Source organism: Mytilus trossulus, chromosome 2 (assembly GCF_036588685.1).
Source record: "Mytilus trossulus isolate FHL-02 chromosome 2, PNRI_Mtr1.1.1.hap1, whole genome shotgun sequence".
Lineage (NCBI taxonomy): Eukaryota > Metazoa > Mollusca > Bivalvia > Mytilida > Mytilidae > Mytilus > Mytilus trossulus.
This window is the reverse complement of record NC_086374.1, coordinates 98,903,982-98,923,321: the sequence shown is the minus strand read 5'-3', so window position 1 is coordinate 98,923,321 and position 19,340 is coordinate 98,903,982. Positions and strand designations below refer to the sequence as shown.

The following is a 19,340-nucleotide window of genomic DNA, read 5'->3' as shown; positions in this document are numbered from 1 at the left end:
GAGCACTTTGATTTATTTTGTATGTAGTTTTAAAATCATAAAGATATTGAGATATATGTGTTGACATCATGGAATTTTGACATATGATATATATAAATAAACAAAATCGAAAATGCATTAAAAAAACCTAATGACACCTCCGAGTATATCCTCACAAAATCCAGTTATTTTGATCACAAAACTACTATCACTTTCAGTCTTTGATGTTTAAACATGGGCACCAGCTACGAGATATATATACAATTTAACCCACCATTTTTATTCCCCTTTAAAAATGCCCCGCTGTACCAAGTCAGGAAGATGGCCTTTGTTATATTATTGTTCGTTTCTGTGTGTTGCATTTTAACGTTGTGTCGTTTGTTTTCTCTTATTTTTGAGATATTAAGATAAGACGTGGCACGGTACTTGTCCATCCCAAATTCATGTATTTGGTTTTGATGTTATATTTGTTATTTTCGTGGTATTTTGTCTGATGCTTGGTCCGTTTCTGTGTGTGTTGCGTTTCGGTGTTGTGTCGTTGTTCTCTTCTTATATTTAATGCGTTTCCCTCGGTTTTAGTTTGTTACCCCGATTTTGTTTTTTGTCAAAGGTTTATAAGTTTTGTACAGCGGTATACTACTGTTGCCTTTATTTAATATATGTATTATTTGTTTTGTTTACATTGTACTCATAAAAGAAAAAGAAATGGTAAACTAATACTTTGCTTTTAGTAGCCAATATGGTTCCATTCTGTCAAAATTAGCCAAGAAACAGTGGTTATAGCATGTGATTGATGCAATCTTGTTGAATCCGTATTCATGTAACCTTTGATGTAACCCTTTAGCTAGAGATGGATTACGTATGAATTATGTGTGGTCCAGATTTTCTATCAAGTTAGCAAAATTTGATACAGGAATGCAGATATTTAATGTGAATTTTCATTTAAAAGAACCAATTTATAAGAATATAACTTATAAATATTAATATTTTTGCAAATATTGATTTTTTTGTTGTTGTTTTTAATTATTTATTTTTAATTGGCATTTTAAGGGGAGGTAACTCTTAAACTGCATTTCCGAAGGATTCTACAGGGAATTTTCCGATGTTGAATTCTAGCCGGAAAAAACGTACGGTGGCCCTATCTTTTCTTTTGATATTCGCATTGTCTGAAGCTATCTTTTCCTTAAGTATTAACAATTCTATCATTTTGTTTAATTTCTAATCACAAAATGGTGATTTTTCCTGTATAATCCATACAAAATGTGCCATTTTGTCACGTTCTGAATTTTGAGAAAATAAGCGGTGACCTATCATTTTTATTATATTTTTCAACATATATCAAAAGATAAGTTACGTTTTGGCAAAGTATGAACAAATTCTATCATTTTTGTTTTAGACTCCCATACCACCTTAAGTTAATAAAAGTAAAAAAAATACAACATTGAAAGTGAAACGAAGGTCTGTAAGATAGATATACAGCATAAGCAAAGAAGTTCATATATAGCCCGATAAAGGCAAAGGCAAAAGCACAAACAAGGAAGGCACTCACAGAAGTATAACCGTTGGCACTTGCTGTGTCATTTTCTTATTTTAATAATTTTCAAGCATTTAACCTTGTATGCAGTCCTTGTTTTGTATTCTTTTGATAAGGTTACAATAATTTCAGAGGGTTCAATGTCCAAGTTATCAAATAATTACACATGTTTTGCCAATATCACCACAGTAATCATTGAATATTTTTAAACAAGACTAAAGTCAAATAATCTAGATTATCAATGATAATCAAATGATTATGAAATATTTGGTCTGGTAATCAAATAATCAATATAAAAACAGCCAAGTAATCAAATAATCAGTATAAAAACAGCCAAGTAATCACATAATCAAACACCATTATATCATATAAATAAGAAAATCACAAAAAAATGAAAAAAATAACAGGCTAAGAAAGAGGGAGGGTAAGAGGGGTCCTGATCCCGAAATCCCGGGCTTAAAAACAAGAAATCCCGAGGTCCCGAAATTCGAAAACAAGATTTCCTGGATTCCAAAAGGGGCAATCCCGAAATTCCGAGCTTTAAAACACCCGATCTCGGAGTCCCGATAAAGGTCCTATATCCCCCCTCAAGAAATGAGTAGTACTTAATGATCTTTATTTTTTGAAGTAGGGTTTTCATTTTTGCAATCAAACAATGAACTTGGGCTTTAAAGCTTTTCGACCTTGTCAGTTGTCACTCTTTGCTGTACCGTGACTTTGCATCTGATCTTGAAGAAACGTGTTTTGTTTTTATAATATGCGAGATCTCTAGAGATGGTATATTTATAATTCCCGCGAAACAAAACTTATTGCACCAAAGTAAGGGAAGGAACTATATACCCATTAAAAAAATGCGATTGTACTGAAAAAGGAATTATAACTTACTACAATACAAAATAAGGAAATTTTTACCGATGCCTTTTTATTTGACGTTGATAAAAATTTTATAAATGTAATAAAAAGTTTTTTAAAGTAATTTTCTGCGGAACTATAGTCCGCCATAGTTTCACTTTTTGCAGATCATGCCGGGTTTGTTGGCGAAGCTTTAATCAGTTTAAACTAGTTGTGGACAATCAAAACAATTACTTGAACAAGTAACATTCACAATAACCCATAGATGAAGTAGTAATTATTGACAATAAACTAAAAATGGTGAAAAATACAGACGTTGAGATGAAAGAGGCACCAAGCCAAACAAAAAACAAAAAGACTGACCCGAAAATTGAAGATGTTGCAATGGATGAGGGAGAAGCTGAAGAACCAAAGAAAGATCCAGATCTCTTAACACTTGAAGGTTATTTCTATGTCTTGATTTTATAAGTATATGATTATTTTACTGTGCATGTTGGAGCTGATTGAAATATAAACACATAAATTTTTTTTGTTTTTTTAATAATCATAATAATTTTTGACATATTAATACATAAAAAAATGTCTTCATTTCACCTTGTACGACAATACAATATTGCCATTCCCGGCTGACCAGTGCTGCTTGAACTATTGACGTCATGCAACAACATGAACAAACACTTTTCCATTGTGGCGTCAGGTATTTTGTATTCTGACGACGTAAAATTTTACGGAAACCTGTGTAATGGCAGACAAACATTAAAATATAACATGTCAGTTAAATGCAATTGATTATTGAACATGTTGAATTCAAAAGAAATTCCAGAACAAAGAGTTGTTTTCTTAAAAAATAGGGGGGGGGGGGGGGGGGGGGGGGGGGTTGCACCCCTCTTTTCTAAAACCCCATACATATTTTTTGAACATACTGGCACTTTAAATTACTAAAATCAGGGATGAGAAACAGACTGAAAATGTACATATATTCCTATTCCTACCTTGACTATTCATATTGTTTATCTACTATTTGTATCCCTTGTTGTTTTATTATCATTTACTGTTGAGTGTTCATCGGATATATATATGTTCACATTTCGATAAATTTTCTTTCTTTTAGACATAAAAGATTATGTACGTCAGATTGAGAAATCAGTTTCTGCAAAAGAACCTCGCTACATGTCAAGAGTAATGCGTAGTCTTGTTAATGTAAGAAGACGACTGAATCAAACCATACTGAGAAAACTGTTTCAGGGATACCTTTTGACACAGGCTGTACAAAGAGATGAACTAATAGCTTTTCTTGATAAGGTAAATAGATAAATAAAATGTTACAAAACAGGTTTATTGTATCAAAGACCATTTTCTATGTATACATATTTATAAATAATTGATATAGAAGACAGAATGACACAAATACAATGTTCAGGTCTCCTTATTTAGTATTACAGTCGATTCCACTTAATTGCATACCGCTTAATAGCATAATTCGGTTAATTGCATACTTTTCTCCTGCACAAAACCATTTCCCATTCACCTAATGTTAAATTGTCCGGTTATATGCATAGCCTTACAAGTGGCATTTCGGTTTATTGCATAGAAAATAATCGCCAGCTAGATATGCTCAGTTAAAACTGACGAGATTTTTGACCGGAAACGGCAATTTGGTAAATATATTTTTCTTGTATGCATCATAATTTTCATTATTATTTCACATTTACTTGTGTGTTATTCAAATAAAGTTTTAAAACAGTATCTTTCGTGTTTATATGATTATAGAAAAGGCCTCGATGTGTACACAGGTAAAGTTTCCCATATTCTATTTTAAGCCTCGAGGTCATAAAAATGTCAATCAGCTGATTGTTGTAAAAACACAACCATTCTATGATCTTCTATCTCAAAAGGTGTTAATTATTGATTGGATTTCAATCATTGTTCGTAGATTATATTTTGGGTGAATTTTTAAAACATTAACGCCTGCTAATTATCGATCATTATCCGTAATTCAGCTTGGGTGATCTACATGTATGTTAAATATTACAGGGCATTTATATATGGTTGAAGAATTTTATACATCAATCTTTCCTTTTTGATATTTTTTAAAAAGAAAATTAACGTCTGATGATTATATTTTCTCACTTTCAACACTCGTGTCCAGCAAATAACCCGTGCATGGCCCCATCACCTGTTAACTGCTTTGCATAAACAAAACTAGCGGTGTTACAGTAACAGTGTCACATCACTGTGTAATCGGTAAATACTGAATATCAAAGGCAGTTCATTGCACAATTATTGTTTACAATGATTATAAACTGTGTAGTATTGTTAAACCTTTTATTTTAAACAAAGCGTAACAATTTAATGTGTACATCCGGGTCATAGAAACAAATCTATTTTTAGAACAATTTTATTTTGGTATCTCAGGTAAAGGAAAAGTCCGTACATAAATAAACTAAAACAAAATGTGTTTATAAACTTTATTGAAAGAATACACAATGAAATAAAATGTATGACAGTAGACAAATAACTTTTATTAGAATAAATATATAAGCATTCAATATGTTGTAAGTGGACTATGGATGTTCATCTTTCTTCTTTGCTGATCTGCACCATCGATGTTATTTGACTCCGTAATTTGGCATTTCGGATATAAGCATACTCCGCTTTATTGCATAATTTTGTCTGACAAATAGGCTATGCAAATAACCGGAATGTACTGTATATATACATGATACAATGGCTTTTTTTACAAAATTTTCTTTTTTTCTTACTGGCTGATAATTTCCTTTGTCAGCACAGTAGATTGATAAAATTGTTGCTAGAAACTAAGGACACACTTGCTGTTCTCAATGAAATTACCAAAGTGGAAAGGTGAAATAGTGATAAATTGATTATCATTGGTCATCTGAACTCAATTGACTTTCTCACTTTCGTTATACCAGCTCAAGCCAGAATTCTATCTCGTTGAGATGATCTACTAATATACTAGTTAAAGTCTATAAACATTTTAGATAATAATAGGACTTTTTCAACTCTTTTTCAGTTTTGAGATTATCATCAAAACATAGATTTTAATGTTTTTGTTAAACTTACATCGAAATCAAGCTTGATTGCATGCAACTGTTTTATTTTCAGCCAATGGAATCCAATGGCATTGGACCTACATTTAGACCCAAATCCGGTAAAAGTGCAACGATACCTGTTATACCAGAGGTAGAAATATACCTTCACCTGTTGTTAATTATACATCTGATTGACCTCAAGAAATATACTCAGGTAAATTTTCAAATTGTATGTCTGTTATTTATAGATATAGGAAGATGTGGTATAAATTTATGTCTGTTATAAGATATAAGAAGATGGGGTATGAGTGCAAATGAGACAACTCTCAATTCAAATAACAATTTATAAAAGTTAACCAATATAGGTAAAAATACGGCCTTCAACACAGAGCTTTGGCTCACACTGAACAACAAGCTATAAACTATAAAGGGTCCAAAATTACCAGTGTAAAACCATTCAAATGGGAAAACCAACAGCAACAGTCTAATCTATATAAGAAAACGTGAAACACGTATAATTACATAAACAAACTACAACTACTGTACATCAGATTCCAGTAATATATATATTTTAAATGTTTGTACATTGGAGAGTTAAAAACTGACTATTCAAGTGTGAAGATTTTATAGATGTGGGCAATAACCTTTTCTGTCTGATTGTACAACAATATTTGTTCTTACTTACTCAGAGACTAATACATGTGCTTGTCTTATCTTGTCAGATATCTCCTTCCTGTTTTCTGATTTTTGGATTTTTTTGATACGTTGAATGTATTTAAAATTTAAAATTACACTATTCAGAAACCAATGAATTTTATATTTTGTCAGGTATAACATGCCTGCTGATCTGTCAAAACTCAGAATATTACTAGGACATGAGCATACTTACATGTAACTCTATTTAGAGACCTATAAGGGTACTCTAAGAGTGAAATCAAGGAAGATAAATTGACAGGAAAATGAGTGATTTTAGTCAAAAGCCCGGACTAGATACACAGATCCTTGTAATGATTCAGACCTTCATAAATTTGATGTATTATAAAAAAAGAATAACCAGACCAGAGAGCATGAAAAGCTGAATGGTTTTGTAACATTATAATTTTATTTAATTGTAGGCTGTTGCATGTTCAGAAAAGTTGATGAATAAGATTATTCCCTTGAATAGAAGGACATTAGGAGAATTGGCTGCCAAATGTTACTTTTATCACTCAAGGGGTTATGAACTAACAAATCAGTTGGATAAACTTAGATCGTAAGTACTACTGATGAAAAAAAATTAAATCTGAGAAAAGTCAACAAGTTCAAGTATTTGTTTGATGGTGTTTTTTTGGCTCACCTGGCCCTTTGGGCCAAGTGATCTTTTCTCATCACTTTGCGTCTATTGTCGTTAACTTTTACAAAAATCTTCTCCTGAAACCACTGGGCCAAACTTAACCAAAATTGGCCTCAATCATCACTAGGGTATCAAGTTTCAAAAATGACCCGGCCAAACAACCAAGATGGCCACCATGGCTAAAAATAGAACATAGGGGTAAAATGTAGATATTGGCATATAACTCCGAAACCAAAGCATTTAGAGCAAATCTGACAGGATTAAAATGTTTATGAAGACAATATTTATCTGCTCTGAAATGTTCAGATGAAATGGACAACTGTTTGTTGGGTTAGTGCCCCAAAATTTGTAATTTTTAAAGGGATTTTGCCGTTTTGGGTTATTTATATCTTGAATATTATTATAGATAGAAATGAACTGTAAACATCAATAATGTTCAGCAAAGTAAGATCTGAAAATAAGCATAAGTCAACATGACCAAAATGGTCAGTTGACCCCTTAAGGAGTTATTGCCCATTAATTTGATAAATTTTTACAAAATATTTTCCTCTGTATCTAAAGGGCCAAGTTGATTATAGATAGAGAAAATTGTAAGTAACAAGAATGAACAGTAAAGTAAGATCTACAAACACATCGCCATCAGCAAAACACAATTTTGTCATGAATCCATCTGTGTCCTTTGTTTAATATTCACATAGACCAAGGTGAGCAACACAGGCTCTTTAGAGCCTCTAGTTTTGTATGTCTGTGTCATGCATATTCATTTAACTGTAACATTTTAATGAATAATATATAACAGTGTGATGTTGGGAGCGTTACTTTTACATTTAAACTCCATAAACAGTTAATACTTTGTTTGATTGTTGGTGTTTAATGCATTTTTCAACACATTTTGGCCAAGAGAGCACCATCAACCTTAGACAGGAAAACTGGGTGTAGTCTATGAGACATATTCAATCTCAAGGCTTCATCATTTTTACATTAAGGCTGCAAGTGGTATAATTTTCTCTGAAGCATACACAGCCATTGAAGACACTTTGTAAAAGGAGAAACCACTTAAAGTTTCAATTTCATTTCAAACTTGTGCAACATTACATACATTTGATATTCACACTAACCCATAGTTGCAAACTCACATTGTAAAGCTAGTCTTTACACACTGTTTCCTTATTCCAAGTTCTTAAGTAGTTCCTATCAGTGATTGTTTTGAATGTAAAGTAATGATATTGTCACAATTATTTTTTCATGCAATAATTTTGTTTTTATTTTTACATTTCAGATTTTTCCACTCTAGATTAAGAACAGCAACATTAAGATCAGATTTTGATGGTCAAGCCAGTATATTGAATCTTTTGTTACGTAACTATCTTCACTACAATCTGATTGAACAAGCTGACAAATTGGTGTCCAAATCAACTTTCCCAGACACAGCATCTAATAATGAATGGGCCAGATATTTGTTTTATCTTGGTAGGTAGCAGCACACAATACCAACAAACTGTTTTATTGCATAAAAATTAGATCATTTGTATATGCAAATTATCAGTGTTTTTATGCTCCACCTACGATAGAAGAGGGGCGTTATGTTTTCTGGTCTGTGGCTCTGTTCGTTCGTCCGTCCGTCTGTGCGTCCGTTCAGGTTAAAGTTTTTGGTTTAAGGTAGTTTTTGATGAAGCTGAAGTCCAATCAACTAGAAACTTAGTACACTTGTTGCTTATGATATGATCTTTCTAATTAGACTTTTGACCCCAATTTCAAGGTCCACTGAACATAGAAAATGAAAGTCGTAGTTACAGGTTAAAGTTTTTGGTCAAGGTAGTTTTTGATGAAGCTGAAGTCCAATCAACTTGAGGCTTAATACACTTGTTGCTTATGATATGATCTTTCTAATTTTAATGCCAAATTATTGATTATTACCCAATTTCACGGTTCATGGAACATGGAAAAGATAGTTTGAGTGGGGCATCCGTGTACTTTGGACACATTCTTGTTTTTATACGACCGCAAATTTTGAAAAAAATTTCGTCGTATATTGCTATCACGTTGGCGTCGTCGTCGTCGTCGTCGTCGTCCGAATACTTTTAGTTTTCGCACTCTAACTTTAGTAAAAGTGAATAGAAATCTATGAAATTTTTACACAAGGTTTATGACCATAAAAGGAAGGCTGGTATTGATTTTGGGAGATTTTAGGAATTAGGGGCCAAAAAGGGCCCAAATAAGCATTTTCTTGGTTTTCGCACTATAAGTTTAGTTTAAGTTAATAGAAATCTATGAAATTTTGACACAAGGTTTATAACCACAAAATAAAGGTTGGGATTGATTTTGGGAGTTTTATTTTCAACAGTTTAGGAATTAGGGGCCAAAAAAGGGCCCAAATAAGCATTATTCTTGGTTTTCGCACAATAACTTTAGTTAAAGTAAATAGAAATCAATGAAATTTAAACACAATGTTTATGACCACAAAAGGAAGGTTGGTTTAGATTTTGGCAGTTTCGGTCCCAACAGTTTAGGAATTAGGGGCCAAAAAGGGACCCAAATAAGCATTTTTCTTGGTTTTTCGCACCATAGCGTTAGTATAAGTAAATAGAAATCTATGAAATTTAAACACAAGGTTTATGACTATAAAAGGAAGGTTGGTATTGATTTTGGAAGTTTTGGTCCCAACAGTTAAGGAAAAAGGGGCCCAAAGGGTCCAAAATTAAACTTTGTTTGATTTCATCAAAATTGAATAATTGGGGTTCTTTAATATGCTGAATCTAACTGTGTATGTAGATTCTTATTTTTGGTCCCGTTTTCAAATTGGTCTACATTAAGGTCCAAAGGGTCCAAAATTAAACTTAGTTTGATTTTAACAAAAATTGAAATCTTGGGGTTCTTTGATATGCTGAATCTAAAAATGTACTTAGATTTTTGATTATTGGCCCAGTTTTCAAGTTGGCCCAAATCGGGGTCCAAAATTAAACATTGTTTGATTTCATCAAAAATTGAATAATTGGGGTTCTTTGATATGCCAAATCTAACTGTGTATGTAGATTCTTAATTTTTGGTCCAGTTTTAAAATTGGTCTAAATTAAAGTGCAAAGGGTCCAAAATTAAACTAAGTTTGATTTTAACAAAAATTAAATTCTTGGGCCTCTTTGATATGCTGAATCTTAGATTTTTGATTATGGGCCCAGTTTTCAAGTTGGTCCAAATCAGGATCTAAAATTATTATATTAAGTATTGTGCAATAGCAAGTCTTTTCAATTGCACAGTATTGTGCAATGGCAAGAAATATCTAATTTCACAATATTGTGAAATAGCAAATTTTTTTTTAATTAAGAGTTATCTTTCTTTGTCCAGTATAGTAAGCAAGAAATATCTGCAAGAATTTTTTTTAATTGGAGTTATCTTTCTTTGTCCAGAATCAACTTAAATCTTTGTTATATACAATATACAATGTATATTCACTTTTTACTACCAACTGATAAATTTAAATAATCTTTACCATTCAGTGATAACAAGCAGTTTTTTTACATCATGTATTTAAATGAGTAGTAATTGTTGCAAACTCCATTAGAATATTTTAATTGAAATTAGTTTTGGAATAAGGGAAAGGGGGATGTGAATAAAAAAATGGGTTAAATTTTTCTCATTTGAAATTTCATAAATAAAAAGAAAATTTCTTCAAACATTTTTTTGAGAGGACTAATATTCAACAGCATAGTGAATTGCTCTAAGAGAAAACAAAAAATTTAAGTTCATTTGAATACATTCATTCTGTGTCAGAAACCTATGCTGTGTCAACTATTTAATCACAATCCAAATTTAGAGCGGAATCCAGCTTGAATGTTGTGTCCATACTTGCCCCAACCGTTCAGGGTTCAACCTCTGCGGTCGTATAAAGCTACGCCCTGCGGAGCATCTGGTTGTTTTATGTTAGGTTTTATTTTTCGATGTCTGGAGTTAAATGGTGACAGCTGAAACTAGTAATTCTAAGGTTAAGTCAACCAAATTAATCTGTTTCTCCTTAAAATTGCATCAAAAATGTAATCATGAAAGTCTATTTTATTAGGTATCAAAAGGACATAACTGACAAAAACTACAAAAATGAATTTCCTAATCTCAGTTGTGAGATAGAACTGACCTTTAATCCCAATCTGAATTCATAGGTCATTCATCTAAACTGTTTATAGATTGTATCTTATTATTTCAGGCAGAATAAAATCGGCACAGTTAGAGTATTCAGATGCACATAAACATTTATTACAGGCCTTAAGAAAGGCTCCAACACATGGAGCTGTTGGATTTAAACAAACAGTAAGTAATACTTATTGAACACACATTTCTTGTGTCTTAAGGTAGTCAACAGCAAAGGGGTTAGTAGAATTTAAACAAACAGGTTGTGTTTGATGTCAAATTCATAACAACTTTGAATGTAGGAGATACTATAGAATAGAATAGAATACTTTTTATTTACCAAATTATGACCCCAGGAGGGAATATAGCATACAGACATTATTATTATAAACAATAACATATGCAATACACAGACAATAAAATATATGTAACAATTATTATAAAAATAATAAAATAAAATAATATACTACAGAAAATACACTCAACAAAATAGTAGCAATGTTTTATTATTCGATGAATACTGTTGACATTGACTCAAGTGCACCCGGTAAGTGTATTTTCACTTTGAAGAGACAAACATGAGGCATAAGTTGTTTGTGCGGAGAAATCAATATGAGGAAAGGAATAAACAAATAATTAAAAAGGTTATATTACTTGGAATTTATATACAAAAGATTGTTTACAAATTTCAAACAGATCTTCAGATAGAATTAAATTTACCTTGCTTTTGGAACAATTGTTAGGTGGTGTAAACTTTCTGATAAACTCTGAATTGTGTGACACAGATTCCAGTGAGATATATATGTGGTTACAAATTCTTAATTCTATGTTTACATGGATAAACTCTGAATTGTGTGACACAGATTCCAGTGAGATATATATGTGGTTACAAATTCTTAATTCTATGTTGACATGGATCAAGGACTGTAAAATTAAGATTCGCTTTATAACAGGTGAACAAACAGTTTTGAAAAAAAATGTAAAGCTGCAAGGTATATTAAAGGACAGTTTAAAACTTTTATCTGTAAAATTTGAATCACTCAGTTAATAAATATATATACATATTTTTACAGGTACACAAATTAGCCATTACAGTAGAATTATTGTTGGGTGATATCCCAGACAGACATTTATTCAGACAACCATCTATGAGAAAAACCTTAGCTCCATACTTCCAGTTAACTCAAGGTATAAGATACTGAAATGAAGACTAGCATAGGACTAAGTTATGCCAAATGCCTATGTGATATATATGGATAAAATTGTATAGTACTTTTTAATTTAAATATGTAAACAGAAGCGTGAGCTATGCTGTAATGTATATACTTGCATAGGACTGAAGTTATGCCAAATGCATATGCGATATATCTATGGATAACAGGGGCGGATCTAGCCATTTTCAAAAGGGGGGGGTTCCAGCTATATGTCCCATTTCAAATGCATTGATCCCCCCCCCCCCCCCCCCCAAAGGGGGGGGGGGGGGTCCAAAGTTGTACTTTAATATGAACATATGCAAAAGCTAAGCAATTTACCCAGCATCTTCAGTTATGGTTCATCGACTGAATGTTTTGCTTAGATGAATTAAAGTAATGCTGTTTTAATTCAAGTATTTGCAAAACTTAAAGAATGTTTTGGTAAATGAAAGGAGTATTATAATGCATTGAAGTCTGTTCTGGTTTGTCTTATTGGCAGTTGTATAGTATGCAAAAACTCTCTAGGTTCTGATGATTTATCACATTTGCTGTTCTTTCACTATCATGAGTGTGGTACTTTGTTGTTTGAAAATTATTGCCTTTAGCATTCATATGAACCGTAGCTAGATTATTAGGCTTTATATAGATATGAGTGTCAATGAGACAACTCTCCATCCAAGTCACAATTTGTAAAAGTAAACCATTATACGTCAAAGTACTGTCTTCAACACAAAGCCTTTGCTCACACCAAAGAGCAAGCTATAAAATGACTGAGTAAAACCATTCAAATGGGAAAACCAACTGTCTAATCTATTTAAAAAAAAAAGAACCAAACCACTTCACATCAACAAACTACTGACCATCAGATTCTTATTTGTCCACCATGATATGATGCTATCTATGTTAGTGAACCTTAGTCATTACGCTTTTTATTGTCTTTTGATAGAAAAATGTTCAGAAAAAAACCTCATTCAGTTGTACTAAAACTAATGTTAAAACTCTCTTGAGACAATGTTGACCTAAGAAAGTTTTCTGTTGAAAACCTTTAATCTCATATAATCTCCAATGATGTATATTATTTGATTCCAAACCTTTTAGTTTCAATGATATCTGATGAATGTTGTGCCTACAGAAACTGTAACATCTTATAACATAATCTCTTTTTATTTTAAAGATTGTTATGATACGAAGCTTTACTAGAATACCTCAGTTCAATAATTAAATGTTCTACTCTCTTCTTTCAGCCGTAAGAATTGGTAACTTAGCAAAATTTAATGAGGTGCTGGCCAAATTTGGTTCCAAGTTTCAAGCAGAAAATACGTACACATTAATTATTCGATTGAGACACAATGTGATAAAGACTGGTGTTCGTATGATAAATTTGTCGTATTCTAAGATCTCTCTGATGGATATATCACAGAAATTGATGCTTGACAGTCCAGAAGATGCAGAATATATTGTAGCAAAGGTAAAACATATTAAATTCTAATTTGTAAACTCAAACGATCATAAAATATTTATCAAATAACCACAAGGGAAGACACCACTTGCAGAGACAAGGTCACATTTTATTATAAATATGAGTATAGTCAGGGATCTCCATGGCCTGTTGAACGATGGCACCCTGCCATCGTTCAAATGTCTTGCGCCATCGTCAAATGACTAGCGCCATCGTTCAATTGTCTTCCGCCATCGTTCAATTTATAGCCTGACGCCATTTTTTTAGCAATTATAATCTAATGCATGTAATTGCATAACCCTCAGGCTTTTTTTATATTATAATCTAATACAGTTCTAACGCCTGAGGGACATTTGGATTAAGATCCCTAATCACTTGTACCTGAGCTTGTACAGGTAGATCAACAAACCAGACAAGAGAATATTATCTGAAGATAGACGATTATTTGTCTAATTATTTAACTAAGTTTCCACATATGCCTTTGATAATTCAGATTAAATAAATGAATTAATAATCCAGTTACAAAGTTTGACAAGCAGAACACGTGCACTTATTTTGACTTTCGCAATCAGCATCCCCCTTTTTTAAGAAGTACAAAATAAGATGTAAAACAGTAATTATTATTTCACCCCAAATAACTTGAGTACTGCTGTATTGTACTATTATATAGAACTACTTTAAAAGTTAAAAAGAAAAAACTTTTAATATTTCCTGTAAAGAAATATCGTATCGTAATTTCGAATTCATTTCGTAGTTTACAATCAAATTGATACTTCCGGTTTCTCTTCAGACTCGAAAGAAGCATGTTGCATAGCATCGATTTGCTAGATAAAGTCATTAAAAACCTTTTCATTTGACAACGTTTGTTTTATAAATCTTTTTAACCTTTTACCTAACCCGTAAGACTCCTTTTGTCGTTGCTGCAAACCAGCCATACCGGCAATAGGTTCATGACTTCTGAATTTGACAGTGTTCGTGAAAAATAAGCTCCACATGATTTTTAACCCCCATAAAAATTACCAAAAATAGCAAGAAAACTACATGGGGCATTCGTGATAGCTATTGGTCATTCTCAACTAAGGGAAAATGAGGGGGCATGAGGGATTGGCCTTTGAAGGGTTACAAACGGCAATTATTGAAAATATATATACATACTACTATTTAGTATTTATAATGAAAATTTAAATAAATATAATTTAAATAAGCAATGATTTAGCATGTTCACCTATCCTTATGTGGAGGGATGAAATACTTTCTATCGCGCTACACTGTACGGCGTAGATACGGTTTATGATGGTGAAAGTTCCTCCATGGTTCAATTTTCTTCCATGGAGATCCCTGAATTAGTATTGTTGAAAGTATTTATAAATACACCGTTTTTAAGCAGCTGGTACAAGTTTCCCAATACTAGTGGTCTACAAATCTGAAAATAAATAATATAATTAATAGTATTATTTACTTGGCAAAATGCAACTGTACACTTTGACTGCATTGGCTCAAATGACTTTAAAGGCCTGAGTTCACTTGTGCATGAACTCAATATCCCAATTGAACCACCTTACCATGATTAACCGATCTCGCGTCAGCTTTCTCAACTATAAGCAAATATCGTTCTTTACATGTTTCAATTTTTGTAAAGCTTTCAATATATCACTTTTATGAAAACAAGCCATAGTATATCTATTATCTTGTCAATTTTCATTTTATTTTAATAGTCACCAAGGTCAGTTTAAATTAAAGAAAATCAAATGGTATATTATTGAAAAAGTATATTAAATTTGGCAATAATAATCATGAAAAATGATCTTATTATCTCCCTCTACACATGATTTTTTTCCTAAGATATTTTAATAACTACATTTGATATTAAGTGAGCAATTCATTTAAAAGAAGGAAAAAATCACTTCTGTACTACAATTACTTTATGTAAGGTGTTCCAAAAAAATAAAGTGTTTCCATGTGATGATGGGCATTAATTTTCCTAAATATGAGTTGTTAACTTTTCCTTAGAATTTTGTAATAATTTAAATATAATTTCCTAAATATGAGTTGTTACCTTTTCCTAAGAATTTTGTAATAATTGAAATATAATTTCCTAACTATGAGTTGTAAACTTTTCCTTAGAATTTTGTAATAATTGAAATATAATTTCCTAATGTGAGTTGTTACCTTTTCCTTAGAATAATTAAAATATAAATTTTTAATTTATGATTGGTTAGGATTAAAAAAGTGCCTCCCATGCCTTCACCATGTGTTTAATTTAAGTAAAACTTTATTGAGAGTATGTTGACATTTTGCAGGCAATTAGAGATGGTGTCATTGAGGCTACCATTGACCATGAGAAGGGATATGTGCAGTCCAAGGAAATCAGTGATATTTACAACACCAGGGAACCAATGACTGCATTCCATCAACGTATCAGCTTTTGTTTAGACATACACAATGCTTCAGTTAAAGTAAGATTTAATTCATCGCTGTAAACCAAATAATATTTGTGAACCATTTGTTTTTTGTGACAGGAAAAAAACAAGAAATTTTTTGTAAAATTTGCACAGCAATTCTATGATCCCATAACCCCACATCTATTGAGCGTTGATTGTCCAGGACAAATCCCAATAGTATTCCTAAAAAGTTGTAGTAGTTTAGGAACAAAAAGCACAACTAATTGAGCTTCATATACAAGGAGGAGGACCCGAGAGGAGTACTCTTGGACAGGTTTGCCTTGACCCAGACTGATATGACTATTGTTTGAAAATAAAAAGTAAAAAATAATTCCATATCAAAAGATGTTGTTTTAAAAATAAGATATGTGAAATTTTAAACTGTCATAACCTGACATAAAATTAAAATTACACCTTTCTTTTGCCTGTCTTGTACTTACATGATAAAAGGGTGACCTGCCAATAGACTTATATTCTTTCTGTTTGGAACAATTAAAGGAAACACAGTCAATGGGAAAGCAACCCCAATATAAGTTTACTATAACAAAAAAGTCATGATGACTATAATAACACTATACAGCCTTCAATAATGTTAGATTATTGGTGGAGCTGACAGGAAATGAGAAAAACACAACTTAAAAATTATATTTCAAGGGAAATCCAATGACACATATGATTTTTGTCTTTTCTGAAAAAAATAAATGTTTCTGTTCTTCTTTAATGTGTATAAAGTATAGAGTATTTGTTATAAGATTAAAAATTATGTTTAAAAATTAGTTAATGATAGACGGTTCTTATATTTAAGTGACTTTCCCTTTTCAGGCCATGAGGTTTCCACCAAAATCATACAACAAAGATCTGGAATCAGCAGAGGTAATGTGTGGACTGGAATCCAGTTATTAAAATAGTCCATTTTGTTGTTTTATTTTGGTTAAAATTAAGGCTTAAGGAGGCTCGCGGGTATAAGATTTTCGGAAGAAAAAAAAAACATTAATTTTTCAATACAAATTTTATTTATGACCTTTAATAGTTGTAACTTTATCATTTGGTACAAAAATCGTTCCAAAAAATCAATTTTTGTTGACCCCAGATGACTTTTAAAATGTAGATATCATGTGAAAAGCTCCAAATTATCTCCCTTTGGTGCAAAAATGCCATTTTTTGGCATTAAAATTGAAATATCTTTTTTAACTTATCGGTGACCTATATTTTTTAATGTTGTTTTCAAATAAGCTGTACATAAACTAAATAATTGTAAAATTTGAGCGATTTCTGTAATTTAGTTCTTTTTTTATTTCGATATTAGCGTTTTTTCTCCTATTAGTTCAACAGAAAAAAAGGACATCAACATAAATGTATGCTTCTTTCGAAAGCAGATTGTGAGCGTAAATGAACGGTTACCCCATTTTTTTATTTCATTTTTCTATTAAGTATAAGATAAAGTTCATTTATAGAAAAATAAAGAGAAATTCTATATTAAATAAAAAAAAATCATTTAGACCCGCGAGCCCCCTTAAAAATCATTAAGATCAGTCCTCTTTATTGACTCTATGGAATTAAGCCACAGATACAGAGAAAAAAAAACATAAAACACTTAGATATGGTGAAATATTATTTGATTAACTGAAATATTATTAAGAATTAAATAAGTTGATATAAAAAAAGAGAAATTTGCATTTTAAAAAAATTATAGAGATGAATATAAAGAGCACATGGGAGGAAAAGGTAAGTAGACAGCATCCCAACTACAAAAGAAAAAACATGCTTAGAAGTCAACATATATACACATGATGGTATCAACATAAATCAAAATTCCATCAAATTACTACAAGCATTTAGAGTTTAATGACTTCCTTTCTTTGACATGGGTCAGGTAGTTAGTGTTTAAACTTTTTTTGAGAGATCTTATGTGGAATGACAAATATTTATAGGAAGTATTATAGATATTTTGTGCATTTTTCCGTTGATCTTTTTTTGTGATAATTTTTCATATCATGCTGCTCGCTTGAGATGGAAAATTATTGCTAGAAAATAAAAAGGAACGTGGCGTTGTTTATGAAATTGACAAGAAATTGATAACGTCATCATAGATAAAATAGCGATAAACAAATTATCATTGGTCATCTCAACTTGATTGCTTTTCTGGCTTTCTCTGTACCGGCTCAAGGGAGAAAATCAATCTCGTTGAAATGATCAGTGTTGACCTATAAATATCATAAGCAAGTAAAATTAATTAAAAATTTATAGTCATTTAAATTACATCAATTAATAATATTTCAGGAGAGAAGAGAACGTGAACAACAAGAATTGGAAAGTGCTAAAGAAATTGCAGATGAAGATTTCGATGGTTTCCCTTGATCAAGGGTTAAAATCTAGGACATATAGTTGTTTTGGTATCATGTACCATTTGCATTTTATTCTTGTTTATTAAAACTACATAATTATGTAGCTTTAATGGAGATCTAATGGAGATGTTTCAATTTAAGGCTCATGTGTTGAAAAAATAACGACAAATTCACTTGAAGGGTGAAAATTCATTCATATGATTTATTAAGAAGTGCCGCCTTATTATTATGTTTATTTCAATGTCGAGATATTTTGATAGGTTCCAAGAATCCTTGAAATCAGCTTTTAATAGAAACTGATAAAGCATAGTTGGAATTTCTATTTATTAATAAGTTTTGGATTATCAGAATTTTTAATACCTTTTTTTTTGTCTTTATACAACTGTGATTTCATTCTGTTTTGTGGGTACTCATTTTTGTGTAATGAGTAAAGTGTCCTCTTTTAAAGAGAATTTACCTCCACGAAAGCACATTTCTATTTCATGTACTGCCATTTAACGACCCATGGAATTTTGTCTCCTTCATAAAATGAATCCATATCATTTCAACTGATATACATTATGACAAGGGTTGTAATCAAAATATGAAAGATTTAAGTAATTAGAGAAATTGTGATTGGAAATTCATCACAATATCAGTTGATGTCAAAGTACTATCAGTGTAATTTAATATTAGAAGAGTCTTTAGAATTGAAATAAAGTTGTATATATATTTATATTTGTTTGTTAATTTTAATGTGAGGTTCCATTGGTGTTCTCTTTTTGGTGGCGTCACTTTAACAGTTTTATAGTTATGCCCCTTTACAAATAGATTTTCTTTGTTTTCTTTTCCTAACTTTAGATTGCCTTAACCAAATGTTAAAAAACTTCTTCAAAATGCTTATTACCACAAAACACAGATCAAGTTTGAGTTTTGGTGGTGTCACTTTAATTGTTCTAGAGTTGTGCCCCTTTACAAATCGAAAAATTGCTGGTGTTACCTAAGGACTGTTCGAAAATTGATCCTGCTATTATACCATAAATATTCAATAAT

The 19,340-nt window shown here is 31.4% G+C and overlaps 1 protein-coding gene across 1 annotated transcript; it reads left to right on the top strand.

Annotated features, from left to right (window-relative positions):
- The first annotated feature begins 2,488 nt into the window (after positions 1–2,488).
- LOC134708510 (26S proteasome non-ATPase regulatory subunit 3-like) lies at positions 2,489–19,023 on the top strand. The gene is made up of 11 exons (XM_063569118.1): positions 2,489–2,807; positions 3,477–3,667; positions 5,492–5,632; positions 6,534–6,670; positions 8,031–8,221; positions 10,947–11,050; positions 11,944–12,058; positions 13,308–13,531; positions 15,823–15,978; positions 16,786–16,836; positions 18,244–19,023. Exons 1-11 carry the CDS (start codon positions 2,663–2,665, stop codon positions 18,319–18,321), a joined length of 1,533 nt encoding a protein of 510 aa, XP_063425188.1. The 5' UTR covers positions 2,489–2,662; the 3' UTR covers positions 18,322–19,023.
- The last annotated feature ends 317 nt before the right edge of the window (positions 19,024–19,340 follow it).